This window comes from Elaeis guineensis, chromosome 13, assembly GCF_000442705.2.
Source record: "Elaeis guineensis isolate ETL-2024a chromosome 13, EG11, whole genome shotgun sequence".
Taxonomy (NCBI): Eukaryota; Viridiplantae; Streptophyta; class Magnoliopsida; order Arecales; family Arecaceae; genus Elaeis; species Elaeis guineensis.
Genome location: NC_026005.2, coordinates 7,401,491 through 7,423,148, shown reverse-complemented (window position 1 = coordinate 7,423,148; position 21,658 = coordinate 7,401,491). Strand labels below are relative to the sequence as shown.

Sequence of the window (21,658 nt, the reverse complement as noted above, 5' to 3'; positions counted from 1 at the left end):
TCAGTTTCAATTCCTCGGTCACATTATTGGGTAACTGTTCCATTAAGATCCACTTGTTTTTTTTTTTCATGGATTTTATGATCTATTGACAATTAGTGCATGGATTGCGCAAGAGAAACTTGTATGTTACCATCTACCAAGTCACATTTTAGTTGTTGGGATAGTGTTTTTATTGTTATTCATCATTTTTGCCTCTTTCATGCACGTTAATCCAAGAATAAGTTCTATGTTCTCTATTATTTTGATGTCCAGATTATCAGAATTATGTATAAGCATCAGGTGAATCTCCATGCCGTTCCCTCTAATTTAGATCTTTTCTAAACTGCTAAATTTTTTTAAATGTAGAAATTGTGATTGAGAAATATGCCAACAAAGAGTTTGAAAAACGAGATTTTATGTGGCACATAATATTGTTATCCTTTTTCTTTTGTACTAACTCATAAAACAAATTTACCAAGTTCATGTCGACTCATAAATCCACTTGCCAATTAACTGATTACGTATCTATAAATGCAATGTACTGTTCATTTGGACAACAAATCTTATAATATGTTATACCATAGATGAACATCAAAAGATGGGCATATTAACATTACCAAAATAAACTGGTTCTTGTTTCAATAGCAACAGCAGTAATGGATCCGGATTTTGGATAAATTTCAGATGGTGCACACAAGAATGCACTGGAGTAATAAAAAGAATTCCATATCAATTAGAACCAGAAAAAAAAGAAACTCTCAGCACAAAGCACAAGGAGGAGGACTGTTGCTGGCTCCACGGCATCCAAAGTGCACCGAGCGCCAACTTTTTCTCCCTCTCCATTCGCTCTTTCTTAACACGGAGGGGCCGAGGGGGGCCTGCCTCCTGCCAGGTCGGTGTCTTGCAGTAGATTCCCACAAGTACCCAAAAAAACACCCCAAACGTTTCTTTTCTCATCTCCTCCCCCCAACAGCAGCGGCAAGAAGCCCTTCCTCCACCCCACGAGCCACTCGTCCCATCTCATACCAAAAGCCTTCTCTCTATCTCACATATTTATTAATATATATATATATCGAGATACGGGCTGGGCGATGCCAAAGTTTGCACCTTTTTTCCGATTTCTGCTCTAATGATTCCCGATACGGGCGACGAGGCCGCGGCGGCGACCGACGGACGCGCCGGAGGCGCAAAGAGGAGGAGGAGAAAGCGGAAGGGGCGGAGGAGGAAGAAGGTGACGCAGGAGGAGATCCTGGCATCGAGGTTCGTGAGGGAGTGGGCGTTTCCTGAGGCCGTTCCCGAAGACGAGGAGGTGGCGTTGGACATGAAGGGGTCGGGGAGGGTGGTATTTGAATTCCATTCGCATTCGAATTGCAGCGACGGGTTCTTGTCGCCCGGGGAGGTGGTGGAGAGGGCGCACAGGAATAGGGTGAGCTAAAGATTTCGTCTCTTTCTTCGTTTTTCTGGGGATTTGGACATAATGCGCATGAACTGTTTGCGGAAAAGTTCGTTGCTTGATTCTATACTCTACACTTTTGTTGTACAAGACATAAAAAGCTGGTTTTTTCTCTTCTTTTTTGCTACAAGTAAGTACTTGTGTAGCTTAATTGTCTGTCTCTTATGGGACAGTGTCTGAATCTTTGCTTTGTTCATAGGTAAAAATCACCTGGAATATATGACATGAGTCTCTTTTAGTTCGGTTTGATATAGTTCTAGTACTTGTGTTTAATCTGACGTCCTTTCACTTTTTTGAGAACCCGGAGGACTTTAACCAGCATTTACTGCTCCGTGATTATCTGAAATGGTTGATTTTTTGTCATTATGTAGGTGATTTAGAAAACATTCTCCATTTTTACTCTGTTTTATTTCAGATGATTTTATTTTACGACATCTGAGATATCATACGCTGTTTCGATTAGGTTGGCTTTGATACATCTATGATGTGCATTTTTAGTTATTTAGGCCTGCTTTGCTGGTGATTATCATATTTGGCCTGGAGCTGGTACTTTTTTATTTGATTTCTCAAGGTACGAAATGCATTCTTTTGACTTCGGGATCTATGCCTTCTCTTGTGTTGTTTCAGGATGAATTGTTTGATAGGCATACTCTTGTCTTTTGGAGTTTATGGCTGGATTCATTCTCTTGTTCATCTTTTGTCCTCTTGTTAGAATATGATGAATGGGCCTCAAGAAACAGTATTGTTGAAAAAAAAAAGTGTTTTAGGAGTTGGAGGTGGCTAGCTGATGAAAAAATGACTGGACTTTGCGGCCAAAGAAACTTGAACTCATTTGAAGAGGTGCTAGCAATTATTAGGCTTTGGAGGCTTACTTTATTGTTCTAGAGGTTGATTTAGGTTTGGAATGATGCTTTTCTACCTTTATATTGCATATTTTACAGTCATCCAGGTGAAGGAGTTGTGAAAGGAGGGAAAAAAAGACGGTGGTACCTCAACATGTTCTGCAGCTCCTCAGTCTAGAACTGATGGGCATAATTAAACTTCCATGAAAGGAACAATATTAACTTAACTCTAGACCATAACATCTCAATTCCCTTTGTTATAACAGAGAAATGCCATCTAACCGTATCATTTAACCTTTTTATTTTTGACCAGCTTCCAAACACCATTTTGAATTTGAGATCCAGCTATTTCGTCCATAAAAAGACATATTTGAAGCCCATCACTCATTCTTAGTGGTTTGTGCTAGAGCACCCCCTCGTTTTAGATCATTTTGATGTTGTCGATTCTCTTTTTTATGACAGGAAAATGTCACCTAACCATATCATTTAACACTTTATTTATTTTGACCATCTTCGTAACACTTCAGAATTTGAGATCCAGCTAGACGTATGTCAAACCCATCACCCATCGTCAGTGGTTTATGCTGAAGCACGTCCTCCTCTTTTAAGATCAATTTGATGAGAAGGAGAAGCATTTCCATCATTCAGTCTCTTGCATTCATTAGTCTACGAGATAGTCTAAATCTAATTTTGTTGACTGGCTGGTGGGTGGTAGCAGAGCTAGACTTGTGACCTGCTTGTTTTGTGGATTTTGGTTTTCAGCTGGACGAGTCATGACGCAAGTAATAGGGACAGTTGTACTCTTGTTACTGTTTCCATTATCTTTTGATGATTTTTTCCTATTTTAATTTAGAAATAAATGCTGAGAGTGTTCAAATAAATCCAGGGACAAACATTATTGTGTGCTCTCATTTTTTAAATAATATTGTTATACATAATTTCTTTAAGAGTTATTAGGTTTTGGTTAATGTATAATGAAACATGATAGAATTACCATGTGTTCAGAACAGGTGAAAGTACTTGCGTTGACAGACCATGACACCATGGCTGGCATAGCAGAGGCCACAGAAGCTGCCCGCAAGTTCAACATCAGGATCATTCCAGGTGTTGAAATAAGTGCAGTATATTCTCCAAGGTAATCTATTTCGAAACATTACATGCAAATATTTTGGAGATGACTGTGGTGTCACGAGTAATTTGCTTTAACTTTTGGTTTTTTAGCCTAATTTCTTTTGAAAACTTGGTACTGTTTATTAGGAGTCCTTTTAACTTTCCAGCTTGAGTAACTAATGTAGAAAAATATCTTATGTAGCTTTTTTGTGGTTATGTAATGCACTTTCTTATTTGCGATCGTAACAACTGAAAGGGAAAAATCTGAAGCTGAGGAACCTGTTCATATCCTTGCATACTATGGTAGCTGTGGGCCTGCACAGTTTGAAGAACTGGAGGATTTACTAGCCACTATTAGAGATGGCCGATACCTCCGTGCAAAAGAGATGTTGCTGAAGCTAAGCAAACTCAATATGCCTCTTAAATGGGAGCATGTTGCTAAAATAGCAGGGAATGGAGTGGCACCAGGAAGGTTGCATGTTGCTCGAGCCATGGTTGAAGCTGGTTATGTGGAGAATTTGAAGCAAGCATTTAGCAGATATTTATATGATGGAGGACCTGCCTATGCCACGTAAGCATTTTACCTGCTCGTAAGAATTTTTTTTTCTTATTTATTTATTTATTTATTTTATGTTCTGTTTGGTGATACCTGAGAAACTAATCTTTCACATACATATCTCAAAAAGCTGTTTCATACCTGGTAGTTGTTTTTATTTAGGGGCCTTGAGCCATTTGCAGAGGCTGTGGTCCAGCTGATTTGTCGTACTGGGGGCGTGGCAGCTTTGGCTCATCCATGGGCATTGAAGAATCCAGATGCTGTTATCAGAAGTTTGAAAGCAGCTGGCCTTCATGCTATGGAGGTATATAGAAGTGATGGGAAGTTGGCTGGTATGATGATCAGACTTTGCATGTTTTAATGACTTTTTCTTATAACTGCGGTTGCAGGAGCACATAAAAGAAAAATTATATATGGACCTTCATTCTTGCTTCGATGTTTTTTGCATTTGGTTTTTCATCCCATGTTTTGAAAAAGAAAAATGATCATTTCCTCTACAGGACTCAGTGATCTAGCTGATACTTACAAGCTTGTGAAGCTTGGAGGATCAGATTACCATGGAAGAAGTGGGCAAGTTGAATCCGATCTAGGGAGTGTTGATCTTCCAGTGCTTGCTGTTTATGAGTTCTTGAAGGTAGCCCGGCCCATCTGGTGTAGTGCTATAAAAGAAATCCTTTCAGCATTTGCTGAAGAACCCTCTGCTGTCAATAAAGAGAAGATAGTTAGATTTGGAATTTTGAGCAACCTTAAGGGGTGTTCGACTATGAGCTCTGGCAAAGATGTTTTTGATCTATGTCTATCTTCATGGTTAACAAGTGAGGAAAGGGAGGCTGCTGAATTTGAAGCCATCAGGGTGAGACTTTCACAAACTGTTATTAGTGGTAGGGAGTTTCAAATGACTGTAGTCAGTGGATGATTTCTGGGTATTTTTTCTCCCCAGTGATCCGGTCAAATCTGGTTGAGCATTTTTCTAATAGCTGGATGATACCTATTTTATACAATCAAAGATGTAAGTTCTTGGAACTGAAAGTTCTGTTTTTTCTTGTATTCTGGAGAAAATAGAGAACGCAGAAGCTGGTTGTGATTGGACATAACATACAGTTGTTTTAATGCACAAATTATGAACGGGATTCAAGTTCATTCCTCAAAGTTTTTATTTTATTCAAATCATCAAAATATATTTTATCAAGATATGGGTTATACTTTTGTAATGACCTGTGTCATTGTTCTCTCCTGTTTTCATGTGTAGTTTAATATAAATTAAGACTTTGTTTTAAATGATGTACTATCTGTAAGGGTTGTTGTCTGTTTTCCTGCAAATATATTTTTTGATTTAAGGAATAACAGTAGCTCGTGGTGGTTTGTATTGGTTCCATTCAATGATTTGGTTTTGGTATTGTTGCTGTACGGTCACTTTGTGCTGTAGCCTTGTATCTTGCTATTTCTTTTGCAAGAAGCGAGTGTTATCTTCCCCCACTTTTTACAAAGATTTCTGGTGCTTTTTTTTTTCTTTTTTATTTTACTGGTACAAAACAAAAGGTCTGTTAGATTTGAACTTTTTTGGACTATCATATTGATTCTTTTAAAATGTTTATATTCATATTTTTTTGAAGGGATCAGTATTAGTACCGATTTGTATAACCAGAATAGTATGTGTTACCAATTAATCAAATATACCAGATTTATTAAAACAGGACAGGACATTGCTTATGCATTATAGGGTGATTTTGTTTATTTTCATTCTCAATCTTGCACCTTGAAGTAAATATGAAGGCAATATCTGTAGGATTATATATCTGTAAGGGAACTTGTGGCACAGAATACCACTATTTCTTATCAATTGCAATCCATCATCATAAATTTATTCTTTTATTACAATAAGTTGCATTTTGCTATCTGTAGATTTTCCTTTCTGATTTTCTTGTTCAGTTTGGTGGGTGTGATAAATTCTGTTGGCATTTTCCAGAAAGGTTGAATGAAATGAACAGTTTATTGATCACTACAAAAAAGGTTTGACATGCATTATCCAGGAAACGCTACGAGACATGAATGCATGCAGTCCTACAAATCTATGGGCATGCAGTCCTACGTGCATTTGCAGGACGGCAATGTTGATTTGGAAAACTGAATTGACCCAGTCTTTCAATTTGCTCCCACAATTCTCTATTGGCATTTCTCAGCTCTTTGTAAACTAGAAATAGAGTTTTAAATGCAGTCCTAAAAGAATTAGCTCAAGAATTTGGTTTGAGAACAATGAAAAGGAAGACGGTTGTTTGATTATATGACTAACACTTTGGAGTGGGTTTTCAGAAACTTATTATCCTGCCATCTACTACTACTATTGATCTACACTAAAATGTTGATGGTCTCCTAGTTTACAGTTTGCTCTTGTTGCCTGTGGAAATGCTTTTTTCAGATAGGTTAGATTATAATGATGTGTCATCCTGTACAAAGTATTTTGTGGCGTTCTTGGAGATTTGGTAAGCGCTCAACATTTTAAAGTTATTATGATTCCCCTGTATCTGTTACCTTGCAACTACCTAAATAAATTTGAGGTTCCGTGGATGATAACTGGGTGTATGGATCTCTTGATATTTGAGTTACTTTGAATGTAAATTACCTGAGCGCAAATCTTAGAGCTTGTTTAAGATTTATAGATCGGACTAATGACAGTGAGGGCTATGATTCATCAACCATATATTTGAACTCGAGTTTCTTGTCGCCCTCTAATATGCTACGTCTAATTAGCATGAAACCTTTTTCTCTGTCCAAGCTAAAAAACTAGAAGAGAGCATAGCATGTAAAACATATAAAACCATATCTTTAGCAAATATTTTGGTTTGAAGAGACATAGATAAGATAATGTACTTGGTATTATCCAAATGCAAGTCATCGTCATGTATTTATTTATCTTATTTTGTAATCTTTCCTCCTCTTATTTTTTTTTAATCTTATGCTTTCGTTGTACATCAAATGCTTTACAAAGGGATTGCAACTAGCATCGCATCTTCCAAATTTCATGTTTGCCTTCCATACGTACTTACATGGGAAAATAAAAAAACAGGACTTTTATCCGTTGCTATCCTTTGTCAAGACACCCTATTTTTAGCATCTGACTCCCTAGGGTGTGCTATGGCTGCGCCACATTGATAGCGAGAAAAAAAAAAAAAAAAAATATGTATTACGGAAGATTTTCGATCACATATGGATATGATTAGAATAGGTAGGAGATCACCGAAGCGGTGTTTCTGTAAAATAAATTTCGATCAGAATTGATTTCAGTAAAGATCCTCCGACGGACGATACGATCAGAAATCTGGTGCAACAGTATATATTGCAAGATGAAGCTTATGAGTGTTTTAGAGAGATGAAGTTTTTTTAATTTTTTCTAATGATGAAAATGAATCTTTATCTACGATAATTCTGGAGAAATTTTTTAATTCAATTGGACGCTATAGTTAACTGTACAGGCTCGGTATTATGGATGAATTTGTCGAATGTCCCTACTGAATATTTTTATTCTACATTCATTTAATAAATCCGATTCTAACCAAAAACAAATAGGCGCTTCCTCAATCCACACGATGCTGACGAGCCAAGTCATCATTTAACCATCTCCATATGCCAATTCTCGCAAGTTGTCCTAATCCCCTCTTGCCGTGTAGAAGAAATTATTTTTAACTGAATGGGTGGATAAAACGAAGTGTGAATTAGATATTAATGCTTCTGATATTATGGTATTGCAAACTATGAAAGTATATGTCACCTTCATTGTCTGAAAGCTTCAAAATAACATTCTTTAAGCGAGAAAGAAGAAGAAAATATTGATATTTGGGAGGAGAATGAAAAACTCAAAATTTTTTTCAATCAATTCTCAACTTTTTATTTAATTTCATATTGGATAGAAACAAATTTGAGAAGATGTTTATAATGAAAATTCTTCTCTTGAATTTTGTCAAAAATTTAGTAGTTTTGGACCAAATTACACATGGAGATGGTCGGACCAGCTCACGTGCATAGCATGATCAGGCCCATATTTTATTTTTTTCTCTATTTATTTTCTTTATTCTTTACTAAATATGACCGTTTTTCTTTATTTATTTCAAGATAAATACATTTAACATTGTTTAACATTAATTATCCGATTAATAGCTTTTCCCATTAATTTTCTATCCCTCAGCCTTTTAAAACTTGTTTAATTGTTTTGACCATTGGATAAGCCCAAGCAACTAGTTCTTGGGCCTATAATTTAGGCTCTTGGTAGGTGTTGGAATATACAAGAAAAAATTTGCTCTCTCCTCTTCTAATCTCTTTTTTTATTTTTCTAAATCTTCTTTTTCTCTCCTAAATTATTTTCTTCTAAATTTTTTTGATTGATTTTTTTACTCTATTATTTTCTCTACAGTCGTGTCTGTACAAGATATCTCCGGTTATATCTTGAGATAGAATTTTCGAGTATATCCTCCTAAAAACTCAAAATTTTTAAAATAATTTAAAAAATTAATAATGTAAAATAATTTAAAATTTTCACCCTGGAATAGGATCTAAGTTGATGAATTCTACAAATGATACAATATCCCATATGAATTCCCTGGTGGTTTAATTGTTTGAAATCTAAACAAGTTTACACGCAATGGAACCCAGGTGCCAACGTAGGTGTTGAGTGGTCAATCCTGCACAAAGTATTCCATATACGGCTACTGCCTGCAGATTAACTTATGCAAATCTGTCTTTTTGTGCACAATTTCGGATGCACGACTAAGTGGCATGCGGATAACCTCATGCGCAAGTCTTAACCAGATGGCCCACAGGCTCGGCCCACAGATTTAATGCGTGGCTGATTAGCTGTCCGACCGACTGGCATACGAATAACAGATTCCACCGAACAGCCAATCCGCATCCCTTCCACTGGCGGGCGGTGCTCGGCTACCAAATTCCCGATTAACCCCGGCGTTTACGGCGACTCCCTCACGACGGCCATTAATGCAAGCCACCTTTCACGGCGTTAACAGTGGCTCTCGGCATTGGGCAACGGCCATGCAACGTTATCACGAGCCACGCGTCCTAAGAAGAAAAATTATTGATCGAACAAGGTTCATCGCATCATTTTTGGGCCAATTTAACCAAGACCGGATGCGTCGCATGGAGAAACAAAGTCGCCGAGAGAACGGAATCAATCGCCGATGGAAAGGAAAAAAAATCGACAGCCACAACCTGTCCACAAAGTTCAAGGTCAGGCTCACCGTCCTTCCGCTGTATGTGGTGATGCCTCGCCGCCACCGCCTACTGGTTGGGCTCATGCTCGTGTTCGTGACCGGGCTTGGTCTCCATTCTCCAGCTCCCCTTATTTTATCCTGTGTTCGTTTGTTGTGGGAGGAGGATGTTGATGGCCTTGGTGATGTTGGAGACGACAATGAAGCTGGCCGCGAGGTCACACTCCTCAAGGCAGACTCGACGGAGACGAGCACTACTTGCTCCACCGTCTTTGGGAACATCGTGGCCGTTTGGTAAGCCCCAAAACCCCTGTAGTTATTCCCGACGATCCCAAACCGCCGAACCCCTACTGTCTTGATGGCCGCCACCAAGCATCACACCTGCTACGCCTCCGATAGACCAAGCCGGGGGCCGCCAAGCCACTGAAGAAAGGTTGAGGACGTAAAGGTCGAAGCAAGATTAGAGGATAGGGCGCAAGCGGTCGGCCCCACTTGCACTTGGCATCGGTGTCGAAGCCAAGGACGAGGAGGAATGAGGGGCAAGCAGGGTCTGGTAGTGGAGGTGCTACTCATGGCGGTGAAGTTATGGCATCGGGCCATCTTTGCGGCGGCGGCTCAGATGTCCAATCATTGATCTTTGACCTGCTCAACGAGTTCCAGGTCATAACGCCCGCATTGGTCGGTCATGATGGTGGCCGAGTTGGAGTCGACGAGCCTTACCTTGTAGCCCTCGTTGCAGAGGTGGTGGTCAAGAGTCACACAGGCGGGGGTGGGGTGGAGCCGAGGCCGTCGATGCAAGAATGCTTCGTGACAGAGCCGTTATATATTTTACACACGACACCAAATGTGATCTTCTTTATTAAAAATTAATATATTTTAAATATTAATTATTATTAAAAAGTTAATCTATATATAATAATTTTTTATAAATATATTCGTTAAACAATATGTAAAATCTATTATTAATTTATTTAATTATTTTTTTATAATATTATTGGAAATCATTTTTATACCTCATTGGATCATTAATACAGGATCTGCCTGGGCCTGAGGCGGTCGTTCAATTCGACCTGTCTCATGACCGGCTTTGTTTCATGATGGTCGAAAGGTGGGAAGTGAGGAAGGAAAGAGAGGAGGAGCAGATGGAGGACAAGCAGGGCCGGTCCTGATATTTTTTAGACCTAGGACTAAATGAAAAAAATGAGACATTCCCTATTAAAAATTAACATATTTTAAATATTAATTATCATTAAAAAATTAATCTACGTGTAATAATTTTCTATAGATATATTCGTTAAGCAGTGTATAAAACCCATCATTAACCTATTTAATTATTTTTCTTGTTATAATATTGTAGAAAGCCATCCCTGCACCCTCTTGAAACATACAAGGTCTAGGCCTGGGGCCTGGGGCGGTCGCCCAGTTTGACCTGCCCCAGGGCCGGCCCTGAGGACAAGCATCCACGACTCTATCTTTATGATTATTTTTTTTCCTCTCTTTGTATTGGTGATAGATTCTACTCTTTTAATGATTTACTTTCCTCATATGATGTGTCGAGTCTTTGTTGAATCAGCCTATTTGGTTCAACCAATACATGTCCTTTTTTTTTCTTTCTTTTTTTTTTGATTCATTTGGTTGGAGATAATTTGACATGAAAAAATAAATACTATATCAAATTACCATGTTTGGTATGACAAATAGAAGAGGGGTGATAAAAAAAATAGTGAAGCTCATATTTATTTTCTAGGAAGAGCAAGTAAAACAAATATCATGGAAATTGATATTTAGTAAATTTTCGAGTGATAATTCATACTTGACAAAAATATCTTCAATAAAGTGGCATATGTAATCATTCAATTTGTTCTAATATTTTTTTAAATTTATTTAATAAAAAAAATTTATAAAAAAATTAAGATGGAGATAAAATTATGTGAAGGGCTATGTAATTATAGTTATTATATAAAAATTAATTAGAGATGATAATATTATTTTATATTAAAAAATATATTTATAAATTTTATCGTATTCTTGTATAAGATTATCTCTAGCTGAATGTAGTAATTTTTTTCAAATTTAATTTTTTTTAAATATTTTTTTATTAATTAAAAATAATAAAAATTATTATATATATATATATATTTTTTTTTCAGATAAATAACTTTCATGGTCATCGGAGACAGCTGAAGACCTCCCATGCAGGTTACCACAAAACGTGATTTTATAGGATCACCGTACATGCCCGCATATGGGAGAGCCCATCAACGCAATCAGGCCACTAGATCAGTGGACCAAAGGTGGGGGATCTTTGATTGTACGACCTAGATTGCTTCAATGAGTCTCAAATTAACGATTCATGACGGACTTCTGTCCTTCTTGGGACTCGCATTAAACCAACACAATTGAATAATAATACTTGAATAGAGACACCTTGGGTGAACTAACCTCCAATGCCGACATATCTTGGAATATTCGTTATTGCCGAGGGCGGTGATCCACGTGGCGGTCTATTATAGCGCCTGAAAAGTACGAGCTTCATTTCGTCATTAGCAGATTACTACCGGTACGTTTACCTGAAGTTACCTTCTTGTGTCCTGACTCCTGAGCCCAAGGCTCCGCGGTGAGAGTATGTTAACATTCAATCCGGTGACAATAATCATCATTCCGCCGCGAATTAACCCCCGATTTGTGAGGAATCACAGCTCACCACCAGCGGCAGGCTTCTTAAGAACTATGTCATCTTCAAGGTACCCGCATAAGAGTTATACGAGGATTTCGATCTGCCGTCCGTCTGCGCGCGATCGAGCCATCACGTCGGCTCTTTATGCCGTCATTATTAGGGAGCCGCAACGCTGTGAAAAGACTGTCCTAATTGATGGACATGATCATAATCCTATACGTAATTCCTATGCGGCGAGTACTGATAACAGTGCTGTGCAGGAGAAAGAGAGCGGTAGTTTCGTCTCGTCCGTTTTATCCACACACCAACATCTAGTTAAACCAATTGGTATGCTCCACGAGAGAAACGAACACGTGAAGCAAAAACAGCAAAACGAAACAAGATCATTAGCTGTGATGTGGCATCGTTTGATCAGATCTGCACGCTGGGATGAGGTTTTGGAATCCCACAGCTGATCTTGCCCGCGAGGCTGCTCTTCCGCGCCTATAAATGGAACATGGCCCCAGCGTTCCCAGATCCCCCTCCTCCTCTGGCGATTCTCGTTTCCGTCGATCGACTTCGTGTTTCCCATCTTTTTTTCTCTCCATTCTGCTCCGAGGCCTCCAAGATTCGAAGTTCGTTTCTCGCTAGGCCAACACCCTTTCCCGAACGCTCCACCCCTTTTTCTCGTTGGTTATACTCTCGCCCTCCTCCATTAGATTCATTTTTGTCTCTCGGACTCGAAGCATCCAAGAAATCAGTCTCGCCTTCGCTCCGCTGTCCACGTTTCCCTCGCAGAAACAAGGTCCCTTTTTTTCGCCCAATTTTTGATGCGAACGTTTGGGTTTCATCTTATTGAAATCGGTATCTTAACCTAAATTTCTTGTAAATTTTACCTTTTTAATACCCTTTTCTGTTTAATTTCTTTTTGTAAAGTTCCATCAAAAAAACAAAAAACTATTTGTTGTTTATTTGATTATTTCTTTATTTTCATGGAATCCGATTTTCTAAATCTTTTTATCAGCTTTTAAATGGATTTAGTTCCATAACAATTTCAAAACTACGTTTCATATATCCCTTTTTCCATTCAATTTTTATATTTTACCTTATTTTTTTAGGTGTCTATAGCTGGAATGAAATTTCTCTATCTTTAATTGATTGGCTTGTTCTTGAGGCGTAGTGAGATGGCGATGTATTTGGACATCGATTTGGAGTACATGTTCGACATGCTTGAATTCGACGGCGATGAATACTTCAATGATCCATTCGAAATGATAGATCAGCAGCCAGATGATTTTGACTTCGAAGGAGATGATGACGTGGTGCTCTTTCTTTCCCTCTTTTGTGATGGATTTTATGTTGTTGACGAGAAAAAGATCTCATTTTTATGTTGTTGGGTTGTTTAGGGAAGGCAGAGGAGTGATACCATGGCTTCCGAGGCTCGAAATGGGAAGGACATGCAGGGGATACCGTGGGAGAGGCTTAATTTTACGCGAGACCAGTACCGGGAGATGAGGTTGAAGCAGTACAAGAACTACGAGAACCTATTCCAATCTCGGGACCAGCTGGAGAAGGTAAGCCCAGACCAAAGTGCTTATTTTTGCATTCTTTTATTGTTTATTTTGGTTGAATTAGGTGTTTGAGGTATTGGAAATTATTGATTTTTTAAAAAGAATAAAAAAGTTGGTTGTAGTGAATGTTTGTTAGTATTTGGGACTGTTTATGGTGGTAAATTTTCTGATTTGGGTTCAGATTTGTTTCTTTGTTGAGCAAGGACCTAGTTTGATGGGCGGCATACATTTGGTTATGGTTAATTTGATTCCTTTCTTTGGTAAAATGAAGTTATGGTGCAGCATTTCTATGATGGTTGTGGATGGAGTTGGGAATAGTAGGCCCGCTGCACAGAAGACATGGGGTTTGTCCATTCAATGACAATTATAATTACTTCAAACCTAACACAAACTGTTGGTCCAAAAGATGCATGGAGGGAAGCAAGCAATCTTCTTATTATTTTTTCCCCTTTTTCTTCTCCACTTATCTAAGTAGAATTCTTTGGTTGTTTTGCTGGAAGGTTTGCCAAAGCTTGGATTAACCGTGCATGTGCTCCTTTGTATGACATTATTGGTGAAGAAAAGAAAGAATTTGGAACAGGGTTAAAAATTATGGCCATGTTAAGACAAGTAGTTTGTTCTATCACATATCTTTTCTGGTAAAGACTTCTGGAAGAGGGCTGGTCAAGAGGGCTCTTAGGGCTGACACCTACAAGTTGGGAGATGCTTGATAGTAATTGTTGTTAGACAAGTATAATTGGCCTTTGCTAGGAAGTGGAAAAAAAAAGAAGTGGTAATATGCCAAGATCTTCCCTGTCCCTTATGTGAAGTTGCCCAGATGCAGGCAAATAGAGGGAGACAGAGAATGCACCACATACAAATAGAGCAACTCTGGCTTGTTCTTGCTTAGATGCATATGCTGAGCGGTCATTCAAACAATTGCTCATGAAACAAGCAAATTGGCTAAACTCCCCTTTGTCCATCTTACTTCTTTAAGCTTCAAAAAGCAATTTTGTACATTATTCAAACTTGTTACTTCGTAGTTACAGTTCAGTATTGGAATTTATATTGTCTTGGTCAACTACATCTTTTTGTGAAAAACATACATCTTGCTGCTCTTTATGATATTAGAAATTAATTCATGTATGCCATGTGCAAAAAGTTAAGGACTTGAGGCTAGAATGGTGATAGGCAGTTCTGGTCAGGTCAAAAAACCCTCAACTCATACCTGATCCATTGATTTCATATGACCTGTGGCTAACTACCAACCTGATTAGAGCTTCATTTGGACCTAGGATTGGGTTTTAAGGGCTTGTTCAACCCATAATTACCTGTCATGCCTGAGGCTGAAACCCAAATCCAATCAGTTTATAGTTAGTTTGTTCTATTCTTACCCAATCATGACATTAAAAAGCAAAAAAAAAAAAAAAAAAAAGAACATTTTTTTTTCAAGGAGGGATCAACTGATTAGTTGGTTTGAGTCAGAAGTTGCCACCCACAGCTTGAGACCTTTGTTGCTGAAAATTTATCTGCCTTACAATATTGACTTCAACTCTCTTAACTTTGCTGTCTTTAAAGTCCTTTATCATGTTAGTAGAAAATTTTTGTATACTTTTATTCTGGAGCATCTTCCTTTCTGCAAGAGGTTGGGCCCAGGCACTATGGCTATGTTGCTCTTTGGGTGTCATAGGTCCAAGAGATTTTAATAGCCTCTCCTCATATGGAGGTAAGGCTGTGTACCTCTGATGCTCCTCAGAGCCCACACCAGCAGGCCTCGTGCACTCAGATGCCCCTTTTCTATCTGCCTTTTTATATGCTTTCCTAGCATTTGGCAAATTATCTTTATTAAGCTTTTGCATCCTTGTCAATTTTATCTTTATTTCAATTATATGCTACGCACACATTTTTCATAGTTCTGGTTGAAGTCTATTATTTTAGTAGTCTCAATCTTAATTTAAGCTATTTTTAATGCTTTGCTATAATCTCTGCTCCAGTTGAATCGTAATGCGTCTAATGATTAGTAAGAATTTACTTTTTATTGATGGTACTTCTACATGCACTCTCTGAGCAGGAATGCAAACAAGTGGAGAAGGGGAGCAATTTTTATGATTTTCAATACAATACAAGGCATGCCAAGTCATCAATCGTGCATTTCCAGGTACTACCGACCTCCAATAGTAGTTATCTGTTTCAATTGAAAGTCCAGTAGTTTGGACTATCATCTTTTGTACTAATTTTCTCAACTAAGAAGGTGCTTAAATGAGTAGTTCATCATGTGCTGATGGAATACTTTTTGCCCATTGTTATAATCAGCTAGTTACCTTAGATCTTTTGGGAGTTCCTAAGAAAGCCAAACTAATTAAATTACAGGACTAAATCTGTAGATACAAACCATAAAAAACAAAGATATGAACCACGCTACTGGTGTACCCATCATCAGTTTGTATGATTGCTAGCGAGAATCATTTAAATATTCAAACATTCCAGGCAAAGTTGTGTTATCATATTGTCAGAATGGTTGTGGCATGTTTATCAGTCTATGACTAGTTGTTTAAAAAGTGCTGTTAAATAAAGGGATGGAGTCTGTTTACCTGTTGGATAAATATGTATAAATATTTCTTCTTCAGTTTATAACCACCAATAAGAGATTCTTGTAATCATTTGATTGTGAACAGGACTGCACTCCACTTCCTTTATATTTCAAATTTATTTTGGACATTGAATTTTATGATTGTAATTAACTAATATGCCATTAACTCATAACTAGTGTCACGGGTATTGCCAGCAGCATATCTTCACTCTTTTGTTTGGAATCTTCCAGTTTTGCAGGTCATTTGTACATATATTTAGATATCACATGGACATGTGATTTGACTATTTAATTTCTGTCTTTATTGAAGTATTTAGCTTCTCAAGCATCATTGAAATTTAGGAAGGTAAGGAATTTAATTATTTGTGTTTGAAGTAATATCGAACAGATTCAATATTTGTCAATAATGCTATTTGTTTTTTGCTTCTTAGTGGAGTTCTAGGTGCATGCATAAGGTATGCCTACAAACCTGGTTTTATGCCATTCCTGCTGGAATTCATCTTTTCCACTTAGCTTGAGAGCTTTGTTTGAATCTGTTTGTGAACACTGGGTTTTGTTCTTAAAATGAGGAAAATTGCAGTAAACTTGACAGGAAACACATGGAAAACTGGAACAATATTCATCAGTTATTTGAAAACTGCTGGAGAACTTAGTTGGAAAGCATTATATGCTAGTTTCACCTGGCAACTTCTTTGGTTTCTTGTTGGTTTCCCATGTATTTTCCATGTAATGTTGTTTGCCTTTTCCTGCTTTCGGACATTTTCTAAGCATATTTCTACTTATCCATAGCTTCCAACATTAGTTTGCCACAATGGCAGATGTTCTGTAGTAAGATTTTTTTTTCCTGCCAACCAATGTCTCAAGAGTCAAGAGTACCTTGCTAATAATCTTTTTAAATGGGTGCAGTGTAGAGTGTTTAATTTATGAATAGTGCATCGGCTTCTTTTGTTTTAATTTTTAATTTTTTAAAGCAAGGACGGTTCCCCTCCTTACACTTACTATAAGAAAAAGATGAGGAGAAGAACACGCAACTTGTGCTATGACTGTTGATTTCACAATGGGAGCAATTTGTCTTATGTTTTTCTCATTCAGTGTTGTCTGGTACATGTTTTTCTGTTTCATTGAACTTCTAACCATTTGATGTGACTGTTAACCCTCATGTCTAAAATTTAGCAGCAGACTGCAGTATAATTTGTTCTTTCAGCACTAAAGCAGGCGGAAGTGCTTTATGCGCAGCTGGCACAATAAGAAGATCCTTTTGATATGGTATGATGGGATATATGTCTGTATCTAGCAGGCCTCCTCTATGAAAAATTGATGTTCCCTCTGTAGGCATGTTTGGGACATAAGAGGCCATATTACATTTCTTTCTGCAGGATTTCCAAGCTTGCTGTTAGAACTTGGCTGATGCCATCTCTATTGTTATGGGTTTCTAGAATTTTACTTGATAAACTGACCATTGATGCCTGTTTTTTGTATTCATGTTCTATAGATTTAATTTTCTTCTGTTTTTTCACTTTCATCCTACATGTGTGTGTCTGCTATGTACATATTATGCTTTGTAATCTTCTTGGGTGATCTTCACTGTGTTAGTTCCTTTCTCATGTATAGAATATTTGGTCATCTTTGGATAGTAGCTCATGCATTCATTTGAGGTGGATCAATTAAATTAGTCACATGCGCTCTTACCTGGCATCTAAAACTTTGGTATCAGGACTCAAAAGATCACTGGCTAGTCCACTTGTATGGTCATGACACATGAGAAAAGAATCTAAAATTACACTTAGCTAGGTGGATGCAGGCATCATTCTTGCTCCACTGTTACTGATAATTTGGTTTCTGGTGCATGCTGACTGCTGAGAATATTATCGGTCTCTTAACATGCAAAACTATTTACAGGCAGTAGCCTGGATTATGGATGATTTTTAAAAAAAAAAAAAAAAAAAAAAAACTTTACTAATACTCAGAGCCTTTTATTGAGGTTTATCTTGGGTCAGGTCATTCATATGAGGATTATGTCTATTATCAATCTTGTTTATGTATCATGCATATCTGGCATGGATATGAAATCATGAGAAACATGACCTTCATTTGGGTTATGTAACTGCACAGTATTAATATAGCTGTTTTGTAAAATACAGTTGATCTGCAACTTAGAATGCTTTTGTGGGAGTCTTTCACAGTTAATGAGCAAATTTTATTGAAAAATGATTAGCTCTGGACAACTCTGTTTCACATGTCAAACTGTAGCACAATCCAGTTGTGCCTGTCTGGCCTCAATCAGGAAGTAAGGAGTCCAAGTTGTGTTTATTTATTGGCTATTAGCTTGTTGTCCTTTGTGGCATGTATGCACACTGTTGCCAAATTCTTTTATGAGCTTGCTCATTCTGCTCCAGAAAAAAATCAATTTTAATAACATTTACCTGATACTCACCTGGCAACCTGTTTTCCAGGTTCCCGGTCCTGAGGTTCCTTTTGACTCCATGACCGTGATTGTTGTGTGGTTCACTGACATTTTTAACTTGTCCAAGTCTTAAATCTTGCGATTGCTTAACAATCTTTTTTTGCATTCTCATAATTATATTGTGTTGGTGTACCTGTTACATCTAAGAATTTTATGCACCTCGGTCACAGTAAACATTTCTTCCTTTTAAGGATTAATTATTTGGGGGAGGAAGAGGGAGGGGGTGGGGGAGAGATATTCGCTCCTCATTTCACTACCGTTAGATAGCACAATAGATGGATCTAAATGGTGCTAAGTGAGATACATGCATGCAAAACACAAGGTTAGAGTTGTACACCCTAAGCAGTCTTTGGATGTGCTAAACTCTTAGATAATCATAAATGAATAAAGGCTAAACTATATATATAAAAAAAATGATAATAGTTTATGCTTATTGAAACAGTTTAACTTGTCAACTCTGTTGTCAGAGTTATATGTCTAAAAAATTACAAAAATGCCATTGTAACACTAATTTGTATTGAAGTTTTTGTGAACTCTAGAACGTTGACCGTTACTTTATAATGGAAGTTGCACAGTTCTTCTCATGCTGCTTTTAGTGATTTGTCTGACAATTGGGGTTTTTGTAGTTGAGGAATCTACTGTGGGCAACTACAAAGCATGATGTCTACATGATGCAGAACTACTCAGTTATGCACTGGTCATCTTTGCGCCAGAGAAGCAAGGAAGTACTCAATGTAGCTGGACAGATTGTACCAGCCGAGGTTCTCTTTCTATGCTAGAATGTTATATTCATTAATATTTGTCTGTTTGTTACATCACTGAATTATACTTGGCTGTCCTACAGCGCCGTGGATCTTCAGTTCAACCAGTTTCAAGGGTACAGATCAGCACAATGGCTGTAAAAGATAACTTAATGGTTGCTGGTGGTTTCCAAGGGGAGCTCATATGTAAGGTGAGATGACTTTGCCGAAGGCTATAAGTTCTCAAGTTTATAGACCAATGTCCTCAAGTTTTGGTCTCCATTTCAGTACCTGAATCAACCTGGTGTGGTCTTCAGTACAAAAGTAACTTATGATGACAATGCCATCACCAATGCAGTGGAGATCTATCAAACCTCTGAGTAAGAAATAGTTTACTGCTCAACTTGTGATGCTTTAGCTCTTGCATTATATTTCTTCAGAATGCCATCTAACTAATCTTCCTACAGAGGTTCCACTCATTTGATGACTGCTAACAATGACTGCCTTGTGAGAGTCTTTGACACTGAGATCTTCACCTTGCTCAGTCAATTTCCATTTTCTTGGTCTGTGAATGTGAGTGACATCGATTACCTGTTGAACTCTATTAATTCTGATTGTTCTTTATAACTCTCTAATCTTGATTCTGGGCCTCTCTTTTGCTAATCTGATGTAACTCATTGGTCTCTACAGACTACTTCCGTTAGTCCAAATGGCAAGCTTCTTGCTGTTCTTGGGGACGACACAGAGGGACTTATTGCAGATACCAAGTCAGGAAAAGTTAGTATTGTTTCCATTTATCTGATTTCATGATGTGTACGGTATCATTTCCTAGTCTCATCCCTTGTTTTTCTATTACCTGTTGTTTAGGTGATTGGAAATCTGAAGGGGCACTTGGATTATTCCTTTGCATCAGCTTGGCACCCAGATGGACACATCCTAGCTACAGGGAACCAGGACACAACATGCCGGCTATGGGATGTAAGAAATCTATCGGAGTCCCTTGCCGTACTTAAAGGGAGGATGGGTGCCATCCGGGGCATCAAATTTTCTGCAGATGGCCATTTCATGGCCATGGCCGAGCCGGCTGATTTTGTTCACATATATGATGCAAGGGCCGATTACCGCAAAGCCCAAGAGATCGATCTATTTGGGGAGATTGCTGGCATGTCCTTTAGCCCTGATACTGAGGCTTTCTTTGTGGGCATAGCAGACCGCACCTACGGGAGCCTGTTGGAGTTCGGCAGGAGGCATCATTATCAATATATGGACTGTTTCCTGTGATTGAGAGAAGGCTTGATAGGTAGTTTTCCCCAGTTACCAACCCATGAGCTCCATTTATCAGGCCAAAATGAAGGGGAGATGGTAGATGTGTCACTGGAATGCTTATGTGGTTTTGGGAGAGACTTTGACCATTGATCTTAGAGAAGGTGGCTTTCATTTCCTAATTGCTGCATAGGAAAACTTTCGAAAGTGGTCTTCTTTTTTGTACAGAAGTTGAAGTGAATAGGTTGATGTCATGCATGTGTGTTCATATGGAGGACATTTCGTTTTAATGAGATCCTCCCCACTTTTTTGGTTCTTCCATATATGACTATCTTTTCTACACCATTTCTTCCAGAAGCTAGTTGTACTTATTTGCAAATTTTGGATGTGTATATCTACAGCTCTACAGTGGCAGAAGAAGAGATCCATTTGGTTTCCTTTTTGTTTTATTTTTTTGGTTAATTTGTCTCCTGTTTGGTAGTGTTGTGAGCCGATAACCTGTCTGAAATTGTTGGTGCTTTAGGGTTCTGTTAATTATGCATGCTGTTTACGGTTCGTTTGGTCAGGCTTGGCTTTGAGTTTTTTAAGGACCATTCTGATAAATGGGATCCGGTTACTGTTTGTGCTCTCATTCTGTGACTAATTTTGTCGGCATATTTCGTCTGGACAAGAAAATGGGATGCAGTTCATATGTATCTCGGTTCCATTGTTTTGCAATGAAGTACATAGTTTAGACATCATAAGATGCTTGAAGTTTATTAATCTATGGATTGCTGGGTCTTAGAGAATCAAATAGAAACAGTAGCATTTCAAGAGTTGGATCAACTTGCACAAACTGCTATTGAACAAATTCACATCCATTTTTGTCAATCGGTAATGGTAAACTTTGTTAGAGAAATCATTTAACTTGAGAATTCATATGACGAGCTTTGGAGTTTGGATATATAATATGTTTTTTTTTGTTTTCTAATGTTCTTGGTTATTTGACCAAGACATTTCGTGGGGACAAAGGAGAGTTTAAATGATCTTGGTTTTACCGTGTTTTGCAAGGGATAGGTAAACCGTTTCAGATATTGTTGCGTTATTTGAAACTCTAATTAATCCAATGAGTGGGAGTATTTGAAACTCTTATTAAATTACGCAGTATTGGAGACTTGATCAAATTTAAACTGTAGCATTTCATAAGCCAGAACAATTCATATAGATTGGTATTGATATCCAAAGGTGTGTCCAATTTCAGGG

At 37.9% G+C, this 21,658-nt stretch overlaps 2 protein-coding genes across 8 annotated transcripts; both read left to right on the top strand.

Moving 5' to 3' along the window:
- Positions 1-884: 884 nt before the first annotated feature.
- LOC105056864 (uncharacterized) lies at positions 885-5,129 on the top strand. Of its 4 annotated transcripts, none has more exons than XM_073247932.1 (6): positions 885-1,405; positions 2,060-2,272; positions 3,285-3,409; positions 3,692-3,955; positions 4,103-4,272; positions 4,441-5,129. In XM_073247932.1, the coding sequence occupies exons 1-6, from the start codon at positions 1,109-1,111 to the stop codon at positions 4,854-4,856; spliced, it is 1,485 nt and encodes a 494-aa protein (XP_073104033.1). In that variant the 5' UTR covers positions 885-1,108; the 3' UTR covers positions 4,857-5,129. The 4 variants fall into 4 exon arrangements, with proteins under 4 accessions (XP_073104033.1, XP_073104032.1, XP_073104034.1 ...); XM_073247931.1 differs by having other exon boundaries at positions 887-1,405; positions 3,641-3,955; XM_073247933.1 differs by lacking the exon at positions 2,060-2,272 and having other exon boundaries at positions 889-1,405.
- Positions 5,130-12,335: 7,206 nt separating this feature from the next.
- On the top strand, positions 12,336-20,865 carry LOC105056863 (uncharacterized WD repeat-containing protein C2A9.03). Of its 4 annotated transcripts, none has more exons than XM_010939197.3 (10): positions 12,336-12,614; positions 12,990-13,131; positions 13,216-13,383; positions 15,431-15,517; positions 19,040-19,174; positions 19,258-19,365; positions 19,442-19,533; positions 19,621-19,726; positions 19,844-19,930; positions 20,021-20,865. In XM_010939197.3, exons 2-10 carry the CDS (start codon positions 12,994-12,996, stop codon positions 20,432-20,434), a joined length of 1,335 nt encoding a protein of 444 aa, XP_010937499.1. In that variant the 5' UTR covers positions 12,336-12,614; positions 12,990-12,993; the 3' UTR covers positions 20,435-20,865. The 4 variants fall into 4 exon arrangements, with proteins under 4 accessions (XP_010937499.1, XP_010937500.1, XP_029123871.1 ...); XM_010939198.3 differs by having other exon boundaries at positions 12,341-12,614; positions 12,928-13,131; XM_029268038.2 differs by lacking the exons at positions 12,336-12,614; positions 12,990-13,131; positions 13,216-13,383 and adding an exon at positions 17,126-17,215 and having other exon boundaries at positions 15,494-15,517.
- The last annotated feature ends 793 nt before the right edge of the window (positions 20,866-21,658 follow it).

Coding starts and splice junctions, on each gene's coding strand:
- LOC105056864 (XM_073247931.1), top strand. CDS start 1,109: ATGATTCCCGATACGGGCGACGAGGCCGCGGCGGCGACCGACGGACGC. Junction 1,406..2,059: donor AGAGGGCGCACAGGAATAGG/GTGAGCTAAAGA, acceptor GTGTTGTTTCAG/GATGAATTGTTTGATAGGCA. Junction 3,410..3,640: donor AGTGCAGTATATTCTCCAAG/GTAATCTATTTC, acceptor AACAACTGAAAG/GGAAAAATCTGAAGCTGAGG.
- LOC105056863 (XM_010939197.3), top strand. CDS start 12,994: ATGGCGATGTATTTGGACATCGATTTGGAGTACATGTTCGACATGCTT. Junction 13,384..15,430: donor CTCGGGACCAGCTGGAGAAG/GTAAGCCCAGAC, acceptor CTCTCTGAGCAG/GAATGCAAACAAGTGGAGAA. Junction 19,366..19,441: donor AAGGGGAGCTCATATGTAAG/GTGAGATGACTT, acceptor TCTCCATTTCAG/TACCTGAATCAACCTGGTGT.